The sequence below is a fragment of the Dipodomys merriami genome, unplaced genomic scaffold, assembly GCF_024711535.1.
Source record: "Dipodomys merriami isolate MVZ:Mamm:240054 unplaced genomic scaffold, mDipMer1.0.p SCAF_136, whole genome shotgun sequence".
Lineage (NCBI taxonomy): Eukaryota > Metazoa > Chordata > Mammalia > Rodentia > Heteromyidae > Dipodomys > Dipodomys merriami.
The window spans coordinates 698,318-716,433 of NW_027202671.1; the positions used below are offsets into that span (position 1 = coordinate 698,318).

Consider the following 18,116-nt stretch of genomic DNA (forward strand, 5'->3'; position numbering starts at 1 on the left):
TACCATAAAGAAATTAAAACAAGCAACTCAAGTGTCCAGCAAAAAGCTATATACTTCCTTTTGAGATATAAGAATATGGTGGTACAGTATATTATATTGTATGTGCCCCAAGAAAGAAAACACCTATCTATTATTATTTAGGATGTGGTACTAGGGATTGAACTTGAGCCCAACTTCAAACCTTTTCTATTATCTTTTTTTTAATTATCAAAAATCCCACCAGACACTGGTAATCATGCCTGTAATCCTAGCTACTCAGGAGGCTGAGATCTGAAGATCACGGTTCAAAGTCAACCTGGGCAGGAAAAGTCCATGAGACTCTTATCTTGAAAAAACCACTCAGAAAACTGGAGGTGGCACTGTGGCTCAAGTGGTAGAGGGCTAGCCTTGACCTGAAGAGCTGAGGGACAGTGCCCAGGCCCAGATTTCAAGCCCCACATAATAAAATTAAGATTTTTGGCTAGCCTGGCTAACATTTATATGCAACTGCAGGAGATGAGGTAGAAGAATCAAGAGTTCAAGGCCAGCCTTGGTTACAGAGTAAGACCCTCTCTCAAACAACAACAAAATAAAAAAAAAAACTTAAAAAGGCATATGCTTGGTAGCCAAACACCAGCAACATAAAGAACACTCTTTCCCCCACCAATTTCAAATAAGAGTATCAAATAATAATGGGAGTCCAGAAGCTGGGTATAAGACACTGTGACTCTCACAAAAATTTTTACCAGTTCACTATGCTGAAACGTAACTAATTTCTGTTCCCCAGAATATAAGAATCATCAGCACTAGTAACAAATAATACAAATAAAACAAATGGAGAAATAATACACTTTTTATTTGGAATGTTCACCAACTATACCCTAAGAATAGTCCTTGTCATCTGGATGAAAGTAGTTTATGTGGGAACACAAATGATGGGATGGAAGTGGAGAATGAAGCAGTAACACTAAACAAATAAAAGAAACTACAACTAGCTAGTAGATGACAAACTTCTACTGATGGTTTAAGAGAGCAATTGAGAGATGACTCCAGGCACTTAAAAAGCTGTTTGATTTACATACACTCAATCATAACTTGCTCTTGTTTGTCCTGTTCTGCAAGGCGAGCTGCAACTTCTTCAGGTGGTCGCTCCCTTACAGTTGGGGATGCTTCCTCTTGCAGCAGAAGTAAATAAGAGGAAATCAAATTTCAGCATAGACTTTTACAGCTAATGTATACAAACCAGTTACGTTAACCAAAGGCATTCTGGTGATATGGATTGCAAAAAAAACACATCATCACTCTTAAATGATTCCAAAATGAAGAAATAAGGAATTAGCAATTCTCTTCTTTTCCCCAAACGATTTATTCAGACTTAAGAATTTAAGAATTTTCCTAAGCAAGTCTAAAGACTTGATGCAAGGATAAATGTATACTTACAGTGTATAGGTGCTGTGTAGCATTAAATAATTCTGGTAAGAATATCATCTATAATACAACGAGCATAAATAATTAAACTACCTGAAATTTCAGATGGGGGTTTTCCTCCAATTTCAGGGCCATCAGATTTTACAGAGTCCTCATGCTGAACGCCAGGGGCTGGGACGGAAAGTGTATCACCTGCTGCAGAAATAACTTGAGCTGCCTCTGTAGATGCTATAAATACATGTTACTTGTGGTATTTATCATTTCCTGGGTTAATGGAAAACACACAGGAATCTACAACTACTTTTCACTTTACATCTGACTACTTAAAAACAAATGCTTCTTGCCAGGCACCAGTGGCTCATGCCCGTAATCCTAGTAAGCACTCAAGATGCTGAGATCTGAGGATCACGGTTTAAAGTCAGCCCAAGTAGGAAAAGTCCATGAGATTCTTATCTACAATTAACAAGCAAAGAGCAGAAAATGAAGCTGTGGCTCAAGTGGTAGAGCACTTGAGCAAAAAAGCTCAGAGATAGTGCCTAGTCTCTGAGATTAAGCTCAGGACTAGCACCCCCCCCCAAAAAAAAAATCTAATGCCACTTGCTTAAATAACAGCCATCCCAGGCAGGAAAAGTCCGTGAGATTCTTATCTCCAATAAACTACTCAGAAAAAGGCAGAAGTAGCACTGTGGCTCAAGATAGAACACTAGCCTTGAGCAAAAGATGCTCAGGGAGAGTGCCAAGGCCCAGAGTTCAAACCCCAGGACCAGCAAAAAAATAAATAAATAAATAAAATAATAATAATATAATACATAAGCAGCAACACTGTCTACCACATGACAAGGGTGGAGAAAGTCCATGGCAAAGAAGCCTTGGACTCATCTGTATTTTACCCTCCTCATCCCAGGAAAGGCATCTGGTGACTGTACTAATAATCTTTTACAAGAGTAGACATCAGATTTGAATAACATGGAAAATGAATGACAAGAGGAGAAAAAGAGCCTATATAAGCAGACCAAAAAAGGAACTAAAGAAAGAGTATTTTTAATAACTGCTGAAGAGTCATAGAGATGAAGGAAGAAGTTTAAGCAGAAAGACAATAGCTCCAAACAAAGAAAACACAATAAAAACAGTGTGTGAAAAACAGAACACAGTTTGTAAAGTCACTTCAGAAATGACAATTTTAAAGAAAGGAAATTTTAAAGAAAGTTTAAAAAAGATCAAGGTCTTGCAAGTATGTAAACAAAAATATTGATGAAAGAGAAAAGAACTTTAAAGATGAAATGAGGGAGCAATAAAATAGGACACAAAATTTATTTCAGAAAACTAAAGATCTTGTCTAAGAAATAAAATTAGATTTTACTCACAAAACTCAATACTTAACTGGTCTTCCAGACTCTATTGTGGGTTCCTTATCTGCCCACAATAGCCAGAGTAATCAAATTACAGTAAGTTTCAGATATCAGTCGCTGGGCTCAGCACACTCTAGAGACAGCCCATCCCACTCCCTATATAAACCCAATGGCTTCCGAGAACCTTTACAATAGGCTTTCTGCTCTGTCAGTCACATTTGCTACTGCATTCTCCCAGTTTCACTCCAGCCTCATTTATTCCTTTGTTTATTCCTTGAACCAACCTGCTATCTGGGGTGCTATTTTCACCAGCCTTTTATATAACATACTCCCTTCTCTTTTTAGTCTTTGCTTAAATAATTCTTTCCAGTTGACAATTCCTTACCCACTCCATTGAAAATTGCAACATTCCCTCCCACAATATTCTATATGTTAATTATTTACTTATATATGATCCCCTTCCATTCAATCCACCAAGAAATGTTAGCAGTTTAAAAAAAAAAAAAAGGCAGAGCCAAGTACCTGGTGGCTCACACCTATAATCCTACTCAGACATCTGAGATCTGAGAACCATGATTCAAAGTAGCCTAGGAAGGAAAGTCTGTAAGATTCTTCTTGTTTTTGTTTTTGTTTTTTTTTTGCTGGATGTGGGCTTGAACTCTGAGCCAGGGCGCTGTCCCACAGCTCTTCAGCTCAAGGCTAGTGCTGTACCACTTTGAACCAAGTCACTTCCGGGTTTCTGGTGGTTTATTGGAGATAAGAGTTTCATGGACTTTCCTGCCCAGGCTGGCTTGGAACTCAGCCTTAGTAGCTAGGATTACAGGTGAGCTGGCTTTGAACTCAGCCTTCTTAGTAACTAGGATTACAGGCGGGAGCCACTCGCCTGTGACCTTGGCTGTGAGATTCTTATCTCTCCAATTAACCACAAGAAAATTGGAAGTGGTGCTCTGGCTGGAAGTGGTAAAGCTTTAGCTTTGAGTGAAAAAAGCTTAAGGACAGACCTTGTATTCAAGCTCCACCACTGATGGAGAGAGGGAGAGGGGGAGGATGAGTGCTGATGAGTCATTACTATAATCCTAGCAATTTAGGAGGCTGAGATCTAAGGATCACAATTCAAAGCCAGCCCCAGCAAGTCAAGATCTAAGGATCACAATTCAAAGCCAGCCCCAGCAAGTCAGCAAGACTCTTATTTCCCATATATCACTAAAAAAAAAAAAAAAAAAAAAAAAAAAAAAAAAAAAAAACAGAAGTGTAGCTGTAGTTCAAGTTGTGGAGCACTACTAGTCTTGAGGGAAAAAAAAAAGCTCAGAGACAACACTCAGGCTCTGGGTTCAAGCTCCAAGATTGGCACCTAAAAAAATGAAAAATTTACTCACTGCTATATCCCCAGTGTCTAGAAAAATGCCTGACATGTAATAGTAAATATTTGCTGAATCAAAAAATTTTTAAAAAGCCAGGTAATTATAAGGACAGAAGTAACTAAAGAGAAACCCAAGAAGTTCAAGTGCATACTAAATAGAGGCAGGTGCTATATGTTAAGATGTAATTACTAGTAAATTCTGAAGGTTAAAGAAATATCTGTAGGGGGGCTGGAAAGGTGGCTCAGTGGTAGAGTGCTTGCCTTGCATGCATGAGGCCCTGGGATCGATTCCTCAGCACCACAAAAGCAAAAAGAAAAAAGCCAGAAGTGGTGCTGTGGCTCAAGTGGTAGAACGCTAGTGAGCTGAAGAGCTGAGGGACAGCGCCCAGGCCCAGAGTTCAGGCCCCACGACCCGACCCCAAAAAAAAAAAAAAAAAATCTGTAGGGGCCATGCATTGATGGCTCACGCCTATAATCCTAGCTACATAGAAGGCTGAGTGAGATCTGAGGATCTCAGTTCAAAGCCAGCCTGGGCAGGAAACTCCTTGAGACTCCTATCTCCAATAAACCACTCAGAAACCAGAAGTGTGTTGTGGCTTAAGTGGTAGAGGGCTAGCCTTGAGCTGAAGAGCTGAGGGACAGTGTCCAGGCCCAGAGTTCAAGCCCCACAACCAAAAAAATCTGCAGGGGCTATGCAAGACACATTTATCACTAAGAAAGAAAGGGGAAAAGGAGGGGGGTGGGAGGAGGAAATGAGAAAAGAGGTTAACTCTTAAAATCCAAACTGGAGAAAAGTTAAGAATCAGGGAAGAATAAAGGGACAAAAAGAAAAATTAAAGTTTGTAACCTTATCTATTCAAAAGAAAGCCCTATATCATGCCCTACTGTACCCCTGAAAGGATAGGTAAGATGGGGACCGATGGACCATCCCATTAACAGTATGTATACGAATTAAAACTTTTATCTTAAATTTTAAAAGAATGAGTACCTGACGTTGGAGTTTCTTCCTTCTGTTTTTGGAGTTGTGAGGCAGGCTGTTCAGATTCCTTCTTTTCCTCTGATTCACTAGAGATTTTTAGTGGACCAGATTGAATCTTAGAAATGAAAATATTTAACATTTAGAGTATAATACTGTTTTTGTAAATGGTAACATAGAGTAATATTTTCAAAAGTCTAGTCTTTCAGGTTTTCAATATAAAGTTATCACTATTTTGTAATATTTTATTAATCATAACAGAAGCCACTTTTTTTTTTCCATTTTTGGTGCCAGACCTGGGGTTTAAACTCAAGGCTAGCGCTCTATCACTTGTGATACAACTCTACTTCTGGCTTTTTTGGTATTTAGTTGGAGCTAAGTCTTGTGGGCTGGCTTGCCATTGCTGGCTTCAAAACTCGATCCTCAGATCTCAGCCTCCTGAGTAACCAGGATTAGAGAAATGAGCCCCCAGCACCCAGCAATCATCATTATTTGTAAAAACTGTGATCCAAAGCTGGTGTGGCTCATACCTATACCCTAGCCTGCCTGTATCTTTAGGAAGATGAGATCTGAGGATCGATGTTCAAGGCCAACCCAGGCAGGAAAGGTCATGAGAATCTTATCTCCAATTAACCACATAAAAACTGGAAGTAAAGCTGTAGCTCCAGTGGTAGATCACTGTCCTTGAGCAAAAAAGCTCAGGGACAGTGCCCAGGCCTTGATTTCAAGCCCCAGAACTGGCACACACAAGCATGCACACATATGCAAAAATTGGAGTCCAAAGGTTTCATTCCAAAGGACTTAGGCATATTTCATATTTTAGCACTCTTAAAGCACATAATATATGACCTCCTTTAAACACCATTCCTTGTACATATACAACATTTAAAAAGCTATATCCATTTTTTTAATTGAATTATGGTGTCTTCTATATAACTGATAAGGGTTTCTGTGCAGAGAAATGGCTGCAGAGGTGAATGTGAGATTGTCAAGGATACTGAAAGTCAATCCAAGAACTAGTGAAGTCTATACACCACAGCAATATAAAGGAACCCAAATAACAAGTTCCCAGGCTGACATTTCACCTTCCATACCTTCACTTTCCTTATTCTGTGTATGAAGCAATCTTTAAAGTCTCTAATTTTTACCTCTGTGTTTAAACAACAGGAAATGTTTGAAAGTTCCTAATAGCTGTATCATATAAACATAATAGTGCTAATTTTATAATATTCTCTTGGTACTGATATGAAGAGGATCTATATTCTTTTAGGAGGAGATATCTGATGATGGAGACCAGAAGATTGGAAAGACTGTATATATAGGGAATAAGTTTAGTTGAGAAGATAATTCGGATATCAAGTGAAAAAGGCCAGGGCAGGGTGAGTGATAATGCAAGAAAGAGAGTAAATATTAGAGTAAACAAAACAGGAAAGCTAATAAAATATAAGCAACTACAAATAATCTAAGAGCCCTAACCTAGCAACCTGACAACTTGGTACTATTTTAAATACAGCAACAACAAAAATCAAGAGGCTGGAAGTTTAGCTCAAATGCACAACCTATGGAAAGAATGCACAAGGTTTTATGTATAGTATAGACAATGCTGAATTAGTGCCATGGAAATATTCTCCAAGTAGTAAAGTGGAGTGAGCAGATGCTAAGTCTACATATAGAGGGAGAAATCATTTACAAAAAATGAAAAGTCATGTTGAGAAAGAAAAAACATTACTCTGAACTTTTCAGCCTGATTTCATGCTCCGAGGGCTGCTTCCAGCTATTCCTCTTGGATAATAAAGCTTAAAATAGACTTAGGTTTTAGAATAAATGCACAAGATTCTGACTTAACTATTACAGCTTCAAAACCGTCTTCCCTGAGTAAAAACAGTTTATAAAGTTTTTATGAAAGAATAAATGGTGCAGAAAACCAGCCAGGAACATTTTGAGTAAGTATTATTGGTATAAGTAAGAAATTAAAGAACACCGTTTTCACAAATACCACCTCTGTGACAGGATTGGTCTGTAGACCACATTAGATATTGGAGAATGGAAGCCCAGTTTCTTTTTTGAGGGGGGTGGTGGCAGAGGGAATGATGGTACTGGAACGTGCACTCAAGGTCATATGCTTGCTAGGCTTACTATACCACTTAAGCCACACCTGTAGCTTTTTGTGCTTTAATTATTTCTAAGGTACTATCACAGCCAGCCTTGGAACACAATCTTCCTACCTATGCCTTCCACACAGATGAGATCACAGAAGTATACCACCAAGCTCAGCTTACTGCCAGTCTTTCTCTATGGAGAAGCTAGATTAGAGGCATGTGCCACTACAGCTGGCCAAGTCCATATAGTTTCTAAGAAATAGTTCAACAACATGTCCAGCCTCACGATACAAAGAAATGTCTTAATACCAAATAGTCAAAAGCCCATGCTCTTGTGTGTCCAAGTATATATAAACAAGATTAGATAGATAGATAGAGAGATAGAGAGATAGAGAGATGATAGAAAGACAGCCAGATACAGAGTTGTTGTTATTTAAAGAAACTGTGTTTGAATGGAGAAATACTTAAGATACATTTTCAAAGTTGAGCTGGTTAGGGAGAAAGGGCAAAGCTCTGAAGAACATTCACGAAGTTCCGGGAATACTGGAAGACAAAATCAATCAATATGTAGCTAAAAATTCTGACGGCTTTAGGTCTAAAAGGAGCTATAATTAACCATAACTTTGGGTTCTATACCATGGCTATTCTATATCTACATTTATGTTTTTAGTGTCCTAAGTGAGAGCTTTTTAGCTGCAACTGTATGGTTGATATAATTCTCTGCCACTCAGTCTACAAGGCAACCAGCTATCCCAACATGCCTCATCCACTTACCTCTTTGTGAAATGCACTTATTTTGTATGTTGTATACACTAACAGAGCATATATGGAATAATCACACCTGTACATATTACAGAGAACAAATATACATCTGGCAAGGTGCACTTAACCGTACATGAATAATAGTATCAAAATGAAAAGAGTTTGCTTTTTAAAGTATTCTTAGGATAAACTGAAATATTGCTTAAAACTTACCGGCTTCGTTGGCAATGGGACATTGTAAGGTACAGAACCAAGAAACATGTCAAAAAGTTTGTCTGAGTAAGGTATGGTTTTCTCAACACTTTCCCGGAAATGAGAATCCCATTTGGCATATAGGATAGTGCCACCAATACCTCCACCAACAAACAAAACGCCAGCTCCAGCAATTCTGCCTGGAGTCAACCTAAGGGAAAGAAATAGGAAACACAGTATTTACTCAGCTACCCAATATCTACTTTCCTAGACCAATGAAAACGCCCAAAGACTTCTAACAAAGCTTTACTTCTCTAGCACTGATTTGCTACCATCGTTGCACATTACCACTTTTCTCTTATTTATTGACTATTTTTATTTTATTTTTTTGCTGGTCCTGGGGCTTGAACTCTGGGCCTGGACCTGAGATTTTTTTTTTTTTTTTTTTTTTTTGCTCAAGGGTAGTGCTCTACCACTTATGCCACAGCTTCACTTCTGGCTTTTTCTATGATTAATTGGAGATAAGAGTTTCACAGACATTCCTGCCAGGGCTGGCTTTCAAACACCATCCTCCTATCTCAGCCTCTTAGGTAGGTAGGATTACAGGTGTGAGCCACCAGCACCCAGCCTCCTTTTTTGTTGTTATATGGATAACAAATTTTACTTTTTGGGTCCGGTCGTGGGGCCTGAACTCTGGGCCTGGACGCTGTCCCTCAGCTTTTTTTAGCTCAAGGCTAGCGCACTACCACTTGAGCCACAGTGCCACTTCCGGGTTTTTTGCTTTTTGCTTATGTGGTGCTGGGGAATCAAACCCAGGGCCTCAGGCATGCAAGGCAAGCGCTCTACCACTGAGCCACCTTCCCAGCCCCTGGATAACAAATTTTAAAGATAATATGTAGGCAGAAAGAAATAAAGCAATATACTTTTTTTTTTCAGTTCTATTCTTGGGACTTGAACTCAGGGACTAAATGCTGTTCCAGAGCTTTTGTGGTAAAGAATCTCACAGGTTTTCCTGCCCAAGCTGGCTTCAAATCGTAATCCTTAGATCTCAGCCTCCAAAGTCGCTAGAATTACAAGTGTGAGCCACCAGCACCCAGCAAATTTTTTGTGTGTTTTAAGTTTTTTTTGTTTTGTTTTGTTTTCAGTTGGTCCTGGGGCTTGAACTCTGGGCCCGGGAGCTATCCCTCAGCTCTTCAGTTCAAGGCTAACACTACCAACTTGAGCCATAGCACCACTTACAGTTTTCTGGAGATAGTCTTGGTGATAAGAGTCTCACACGGGCTGGGAAGGTGGCTCAATGGTAGAGCGCTTGCCTTGCATGCATGAGGCCCTGGGTTCAATTCCTCAGCACCACATAAGCAAAAAGAAAAAAGCCGAAAGTGGCGCTATGGCTCAAGAGGTAGAGTGTTATTATTCAGCAAAAGCTCAGGGACAGTTCCTAGGCCCTGAGTTCAAGCCCCCGGACTGGCAAAAAAGAAAAAGAAAAAAAAGTATCAGCTATAACTTGAAAACTACTTTTTTTTTTTGTCGGTTGTGGGGCCTGAACTCTGGGCCTGGGCGCTGTCCCTCAGCTCTTCAGCTCAAGGCTAGCGCTCTACCACTTGAGCCATAGTGCCACTTCTGGCTTTTTTCAGCTTATGTGGTACTGAGGTATCAAACCCAGGGCCTCATGCATGCAAGGCAAGTACTCTACCACTAAGACAACTTCCCAGCCCTGAAAACTACTTTTTGAACTTACAATTGCAATTCTAGATTTAAATCTGCTTCCATAGACTAGAAGATTGCAGCCTGAAGTGGGGATGGAAGTGCCATGGATGCCATCTAATTACCGTAGAGCCAAAAGGAACATCATTACAAGCTTTTACCTACAAATAATGTAACAAAAGGGACCCAAAAATATTACAGTAAAGTATTTGTAAAGTACATACTAGCATGTAGTCTTTCTTATCTGAGGTGTGTGTTTGTCTGTGTATACCTCACGGGATGCCTGAAACCACCATACATAATACCAGACCCAATATATGCCGTGTTTTATGTAAACAGACACACACACACCTATGACAAACTCTATGAGTTAGGCACAGCAAGGGGTTAAAAACAATAATAAAATAAACGGGGCTGGGAAGGTAGCTCAGTGGTAGAGTGCTTGCCTAACATGCATGAGGCCCTGGGTTCGATTCCTCAGCATCACATAAGCAGAAAAAAAAAGCTGGAAGTGGCGCCATGGCTCAAGTGGTAGAGTGCTGAGGGACAGCACCCAGGCCCAGAGTTCAAGCCCCACGACCAACAAAAAATTAATTAACTAATTAATAATAATAAGACAATTAGAATTGGAGGGTGTGGCTCAAGCAATAGAGAATTGGCTTAGCAAATTCAAGGCCGTGAGTTCAATCCTCAGTACCCAAAAAAGGGGGGAGAAAACTAAAATAGGTTATAACAATATACTCTAATAGATTCGATGTGATTCCGTAAGTCAGGTTATGAGTACAATGCACCTTGATCAATGTCACCCCTTCCATGTTCTACCTCATTTTCCCCTTCCCCTTCTTTCTCACAAAATACCTTATTGCAATATGCTTTCTCTTCTCATGACAATGAGGCCATACGGCTACAAGCTGACCATGAATGAATAAAATTATGGATAAGGGAAGAGTGAAAGGTTCTAAGCACATATTCTCTTTTTTCTATTCTCTTTCTCCTTCCCCTCCCCCCAAGCTCTCTCACACACAAAAACAAATACAATCTTAGCAGTACATAGTAAAAGTTAATTCCAGTGAGACAAATTACATACCCAGAACTCCTTGAAGTAGAGTATCTACGAAATGGACGCAATGGACGGAAGACAAATTTCCCACAGAGACAACTCTATAGAAGGAAGAGAAAACATTACAACAGATACAGTTAAATGAACCTGGGAGTTTTTAGGTCTGGTAATGAAGAAATAATATTTTTATTACAGATACCTTTATTAAACAAAAATGTATTTTATTTTCAGAAGTCAGTTTACCAAGAAGCACATTTATAGATTCCTTTTTATTTTTTTTTAAGAGTCAAGACCAGAACACAAACCTGGTACCTGACACTTTTGTTCACTGGCTAAGACTCTACCAACTGTGCCGTGCCTCCAACCCCACATTTATAGATTCTTAAAAAAAACTGGGGGCTGGGAAAGTGGCTCAGTAGTAGAATGCTTGCCCTGCATGCATGAGGCCCTGGGTTCATTTACTCAGCACAACATAAACAGAAAACGCCAGAAGTGGCACTGTGGCTCAAGTGGTAGAATGCTAGCCTTCAGCTTAAGAGCTGGGGGACAGTTCCCAGGCCCAGAGTTCAAGCCCCACAACCGACCAAATAAAAAAAAACTTGTGATGTTTTATGTATGCCACAGCTCATATAAAATTACTGTTAGGCTGGGGACAGGTATCTCACACCTATAATCCTAACTATTCAGTTTGGGATGTAAGGATCAAGGTTCCACACTAGGCCTGGCAGGAAAGCCACCATACTCTTATCTCTAAAAAGCTATAAGTAGAGGTGTGGCTCAAATGTTAGAACACTAGCCTTGAGCCTAGGCCCTGAGTTCAAATCACAGGACAGGCACACAAAAAAACAATTATGTTGGGCACTGGTGGCTCACATCTGTAATCCTAGCTACTCAGGAGGCTGAGATCTGAGGATCACAGTTCAAAGCCAGCCAAGGCAGGAAAGTCCATGAGACTCTTATCTCAAATAAGCCACTAGAAAACCAGAAGTGGCACTGTGGCTCAAGCGGTAGAGAGCTCTCCTTAAGCTGAAGAGTGCAGGGACAGCGCCCAATCCCAGAGTTCAAACCTCACAACCGACAAAAAAAATAATAATAATTATCCACCTGAGCAACCGATATTTACAAGTATTACATGGGATTTACACATTTTCTTACTTGGAAAGAAAAATAAATAGTATAAAATATCTGAGCTGGCCACTGGTGGCTCATTCATGTAATCCTATCTACTCAGAAGGCTGCGATCTGAGGACTGAGGTTCAAAGCTAGCCTAGGCAAAAAAGCTTGGCTCTAATTTCCAATTAACCACCAGAAAACCTAAAGTGGAGCAATGGCTCAAAGTGGTAGAGCACTAGCTTTGAGCGCAAAAACTCAGGAACAGCACCCAGGCCTTGAGTTCAAGCCCCATACCCAAAAAAAGGAAGCCGCCAGATGCTGGTTACAGGTTACAGGCTCACACTTGTAATCCTAGCTACTCAGGAGGCTGAGATCTGAGGACTGTGGTTCAAGGCCAGAGTGGGCAGGAAAGGCCTCAAGTCTCTTATCACTAATTAACAACCTAAAAACTGGAAGCGGTGCTATAGCTCAAATGGTGCTAGAGCACTCACTTTAAGCTGAAAAGCTGAGGGACAGCACCCAGGCCGAGTTCAAGTCCCACAACCGACAAAAGAAAAAAAAGAGAAGAAAGAAAGAAAAAGAAAAATTCAAATTGTATCTATAAAATAAAAAAACTTTTCTTAAGCCGGCACTGGTGGCTCACGCCTGTAATCCTAGCTACTCAAGAGGCTGAGATTTGAGGATCGAGGTTCAAAGCCAGCCCAGGCAGGAAAGACCATGAGACTCCTATCTCCAATAAACCACCAGAAAACCAGAAGTGGCACTGTAGCTCAAGTGGTAGAGCGCTCACCTTGAGCTGAAGAGCTGAGGGACAGTGCCCAGGCCCAGAGTTCAAGCCCCATGACTGACCAAAAAAAACAAACAAACAAAAACTCTTCTTGGGGCTGGGCAGGTGCTCACTGGTAGAGTGCTTGCTTTGCATGCATGAGGCCCTGGGTTCCATTCCTCAGCACCAAATAAGCAGAAAAAAAAATGGAAGTGGCGCTGTGACTCAAGCGGTAGAGCACTAGCCTTGACTTAAAGAGCTGAGGGACAGCACCCAGGTCCAGAGTTCAAGCCCACTACCGACAAAAAAAAAACAACCTTTTTTTTTTGTGATGGGGATTCAATCCAGTCTCACTCATATTAAGTACTCTACTACTGAGCTACACCACTTATCCCAAAACCTTTTTTTTTTTTTGGTTGGCCATGGGGCTTGAACTCTGGGCTTGGGCGCTGTCCCTGCGCTCTTCAGCTCAAGGTGAGCGCTCTACTGCTTGAGCCACAGTGCCACTTCCAGCCCAAAACCTTTTTTATATACCATGTAGAAAGTGAAACTATGGCAAGTCAAGAAAAATAAATGCTTTCTTTAGACTCCTGAATGAAGCTGTCACTATTGCAAGTCCAGCTCTATGACATGTGACAGTCTTTTTGCCTAACATGAGTGAAGCCCTGGGTTTGATTCCTCAGTACACCATCAACAGAAAAAGCCAGAAGTAGAGTTGTAGCTCAAGTGGTAGAGTGCTAACCTTGAGCAAAAGAAGCTCAGGGACAGTGCCAAGGCCCTAAGTTCAAACCACAGGACTGGAGAAAAAAAAAAAAAAAGAGAATAATTGCAACTCAACCATTCATTTAATCAAGTAAAGTGCAGGACCAAACAAAATGAGATTCTCATCTCCAATTAACTACCAAATGTTAGCTGTGGAGATGTTCCTCAAATGGTAGAATGCTAGACTTGAGCAGAGAAGACTAATGGATATCACCGAAGTACCAATAACAGCACCAATACCAGAAAAAAAAAGTTGTGCATAGTAATACAACACAGGAACTAAGAGATAAAGGATGTTAGGACTAAGAAATAAACTCAAAAAGAACCATGATTCTGAAGCACAAGTCACAAAAGAACAATTTAGGGAATTCAAGTATGATTAGCCTAAACTTAAGGGTAAGACAGATACCATCCACAGTGATGATGGTTTATTTTGTGTCATGTTGGTGTTTTGCATAAGATTAACATTTTTTATGTTTTATTTTTTATTATCTTTAAGTAGTTGTACAAATAAGTTCCCATTCTACAAAACAAGATACGAGAACAAAAAGTCTGACATTGTCACCCACCTCTCTTAATCCATCCCTCCACTCATAAGATTAACATTTGAGACGTTAACAGTGATAACATTATGATTTAACAATAAGCAGATTATCAAAATTTCAATCACATCCTTGCATGACTCTGAGCAGAGAACCCCAATCATTTCTGTAGGATAAAAATCCTATAAAGGGCTGGGAAGGTGGCTCAGTGGTAGAGCGCTTGCCTTGCATACCTGAGGCTCTGGGTTCGATTCCTCAGCACCACATAAGCAAAAAGAAAAAGCCAGAAGTGGCGCTGTGGCTCAAGTGGGTAGAGCGCTAGCCTTGAGCTGAAGAGCTGAGGGACAGTGCCCAGGCCCAGACCCCATGACCGGACCCCCCCCCAAAAAAAAAAATCCTATAGAAACGGTTAAAGTGGGTGTTGTTTATTCGTGGTATTTGCTACACAGCAATAGAAACGAATACAAGTCCCATTTCCCTTTAAAAGAAACCGCTTCTCTAACCCTATATTGAAAAGGAAGAGAAGCAAACTTGAAAGGGGGAAGCAAACTTGAAAGGTTTTTTATGATCTCTAACTCACTGTTCCCAGGAGTTGGGCTAAAGGGGGCAAAGTAATTATCCATTTACTGCTCACATCACAGTATCTGTTTTGCAACACAATTTGCAAAAACACTGAAAATCATGAACTGAAACAGGTTTTTCATTTTCAATTGTAGAAAGTTACTTTGATAACTATGAAAAACTAACAAAAACCGCACCGAAGCCGGGCGCCGGTGGCTCACGCCTGTAATCCCAGCTACTCAGGAGGCTGAGATCTGAGGATCACGGTTCAAAGCCAGCCTGAACAGGAAAGTCCGTGAGACTCTTCTCTCCAATTAACCACTGAGAAAACCGGAAGTGGCGCAATGGCTCAAGTGGTAGAGCACCAGCTTTGAGCTGAAGAGTTGAAGGACAGCGCCCAAACCCGGAGTTCAAGCCCCATGACCGACAAAAAGGGAAAAAAAAAAAAAAAACATCAAGTGTTGTCTAGGCTCCTTAATGTCAGTTACAGTAGTCGCATAGCATGGAAACACCGACCTCCCGGCTAATCTCAGAAATGAGCACAAGGTCATGGCTCCTGTCCTTCCTCAAGTACCGGGAGTGTAAATTTCATCAACATCAACAACTAAAAAAAAAACTTCCCTTTTTAGAGTCAGAGCTGTTCTCAGCTACGAAAAGGACGTCAACCTCGTTTAATCATAACCCTGACCCCTAAATTTCGGCTGTCCAAGCACCGGCTTATTAAAGATGCAATAAATTACGGCCTCGCGTGGCCTGCTGGGAATTGTAGTTCTCCCGCCTCGACCTTCACGATTGGAAACCTACCACGCGCCCAACCGGCAGCTTGGACGCCAACAGCCAGGATTGGTTGGCTACTGGGGCAGCGCGGTGCTGATTGGATGACAAACCCGAAGCCGCGCCTCGGCCCCGCGCCCACCTCCCCGCTCCCTCTCTCCACACCCCAACCCGCCTCAGTCACAACCCTCCGGTCTACGGACAAGCTCCCCCGTGAGGTGCCTCCCCGTCCTGCCCGAGACACGCCCGTTACACCTGTGTCCTAGAAACTAGGCACCATCAAATGTCCACTCCGCCCCTCGTTTTCTGTAGTCTGTTTCGAGTCAGCTTTCTCATGCCCCACTTCGGGAGCCCCCACGCTCACCTGGGCAGCGGCAGTCACGCCGGATAACTGACAGGCCCGCAGCATCTCGGCCGAATAGACGGGCGTTGCTGGTGTACGCGGGAGCAGCCGCGGCGGCACGAGTAGAGGAGGGCGCGCACGCGTGCGTGCGTGCGTGCGTGCGTGTGTGCGTGCCCGCGTCCTTACCGCTTCTCCGTGCCCAGCGCACCGGAAGGACAGCCAACGCCAATGCGCACGCGCAGCCCTCTTATCGTCCGGATAGTGCTAGTCTGAAAGGGTAGGTCCCGCCCTGGCTGCGGAAACGATCATTCTCCTTCCGGGTCGCGCTCGGGCTTCCGGTCCGTGGCCCGAACCCTGGGTTACTAGGTGAACTGCACTTGAGCCGAGGGGTAAAGAGGAGCTGCTGGCTTGGGAAATTTCGTCTTCAACCTCACGTTCAAAGTCGGCGAAGGGAACTTTTAGGAGAACTCAAGCGAGAAGGCTTTTCACGTCGGGATATGTTGTAGGAAATAGTAACTTGGCTAAGTTACCCCTCTGCTCGTTTGTTTCCTTGGACCTTTTTCATGGCTCAGCTTGATTGCTGGAGACTGAGCGCCAGATCTTGTCATTCATGGAACTAATGGAGCACCGACAGAAACCCAGGCTCTGTGGACTCCACGGCTTCCACTCCTTCCAGATTAAACCAGATTGCTTTCTCCGTACTTTTTTTTTTGAAAGCTAGTTTTTGCAAAGGAGGGGGTAACAATGCTCGATAGGAAATGTACTCATTACCTTACTCGTGTAATTAACCCCTCTGTACAGTATTTCTGTAATAAAAAGCATATCTAAAAAAGACTTTAAAAAAAAAGATAGTTTTTTTCCCCTGCCTGTGAGAGGATTTGGAGCATAAGAACAGTCATTGCAGAAACTCATTATAAATTCACCACTGAATCAATAAACATTTTAAATATTAATCATGCATTAGTACTCTACGATCGAGTCCAGTATAACAATATTGTTAGTATCCTATAATTAAATAGTTGGTATGTTTTCTGCTTGTAAAGTACTTTCAAGTCCTAACTAGGTAATTTATTACGATGTGCTATTCTCTCCATAGACTATCTCCTTTGTAAAACGGAAAAATAACCTAAAATCACTTATGTGGGAGTATGTTCATTGCTTTTCAATGTACTTTAGAATTACTTGATAATCTTATTTAATATCTCTATCAACAGCTTCTACAATAGTTTTTTTGTTTTGGTTTTTAGTCAGTCATGGGACTTGAACTCAGCTCTTCTGCTCAAGGCTAGTGCTTTACCACTTGAGCCACAGCACCTCTTCCAGTTTTCTGGTGATTAATTAGAAATAAGAGTTTCACGGACTTTCCTGCCCGGGCTGGCTTTGAACCGCAATCCTCAGATCTCAGCCTCCTGAGTAGCTAGAATTACAGGCGTAGGGTGCCAGTGCCGGGCTTAGTCTCCTAGCCACATATTCAGCTTATTTTGGTTTGTATTTTGTTTTTGAGATAGGGTCTAACTGTCCTTTAACTCAGTATCTTCTTGTCTCTACTTCTAAGTAGCTGGGATTACAGACATATATCACCACATGTCTTCATTTTTCTTTTTAAGTATGTACTGCTAGTGTTATGCTCACCTTTGGTCCTCAGCTCCACCCAGACCTGGACCCCCCTCCTATCCTGGAGGTCCCTCCATACAGTTGGCCCCTCACTCTCTCTGCCCAGACCCACCTGAACTCCCATCTACCTCACTTCCTATCCCTCAGACCCTCCTGCTATCTGGATGATAACAGAGGCTATGTGCTCCCTCTTGGGGGAAATATGGCTCCTCTAATAAACGTTATAATAATCTTTCTCCTGTGCCTGCCTGCCTCTGAGTGGTCCCCTGGGATGGATGTGTCTGATCTTTCATGTACTATGCTAGGGATGTATTTCTGTGGTGAATAGCTGGCTCCACACTCAAGAGGCACCCTGGATTCAGTACCCAGCACTAAAAATGAAACAAAAAAACTGTGTGCATACAATAGCCTTAGAATATATTAATTTTAGTTGGCATGAAGCGGTTTTTTTTCCTCCAAAAGGACTTTAAATATTGCGACATCCCCCATTTATTTATCCTAATGTCTTCCAGGTATTTTTGTGCAAGATAACAAAAATGAACTTAATAAAAACAGCAAGAAGTTTCAATTATGTGATATGCTTTAAATAAAATTTTCACTTTACAATTCAAAACATTTTTGAGAAGCCAAGCTCTGCAACTGACACCCAGTAATCTCAGTTATTCTCCTGGTTAAGACAGAAGCTCACTTGAGACCAATCGTTCCAAGCAATAGAGGTGACCTCATCGTATA

General features: G+C 41.5%; 1 protein-coding gene across 7 annotated transcripts in view; it reads right to left on the bottom strand.

The window, feature by feature from the left end:
- The window catches only part of LOC138825223 (MICOS complex subunit MIC60), a 39,519-nt gene extending 23,614 nt beyond the window's left edge, over positions 1 to 15,905 (bottom strand). For 2 of the 7 annotated variants that reach the window (XM_070019616.1, XM_070019615.1), the window contains exons 1-6: positions 15,792 to 15,904; positions 10,937 to 11,010; positions 8,167 to 8,356; positions 5,105 to 5,210; positions 1,501 to 1,635; positions 1,062 to 1,154 (exon numbers count right to left, since the gene is read on the bottom strand). In XM_070019616.1, the coding sequence (XP_069875717.1) occupies positions 1,062 to 1,154; positions 1,501 to 1,635; positions 5,105 to 5,210; positions 8,167 to 8,356; positions 10,937 to 11,010; positions 15,792 to 15,836 (643 nt within the window). In that variant the 5' untranslated portion in view covers positions 15,837 to 15,904. Of the gene's footprint in view, positions 1 to 1,061; positions 1,155 to 1,500; positions 1,636 to 5,104; positions 5,211 to 8,166; positions 8,357 to 10,936; positions 11,011 to 15,791 lie in introns of all 7 variants that reach the window. The other 5 variants (XM_070019621.1, XM_070019620.1, XM_070019618.1 and 2 more) reach the window with 4 other exon arrangements.
- Positions 15,906 to 18,116: the final 2,211 nt, after the last annotated feature.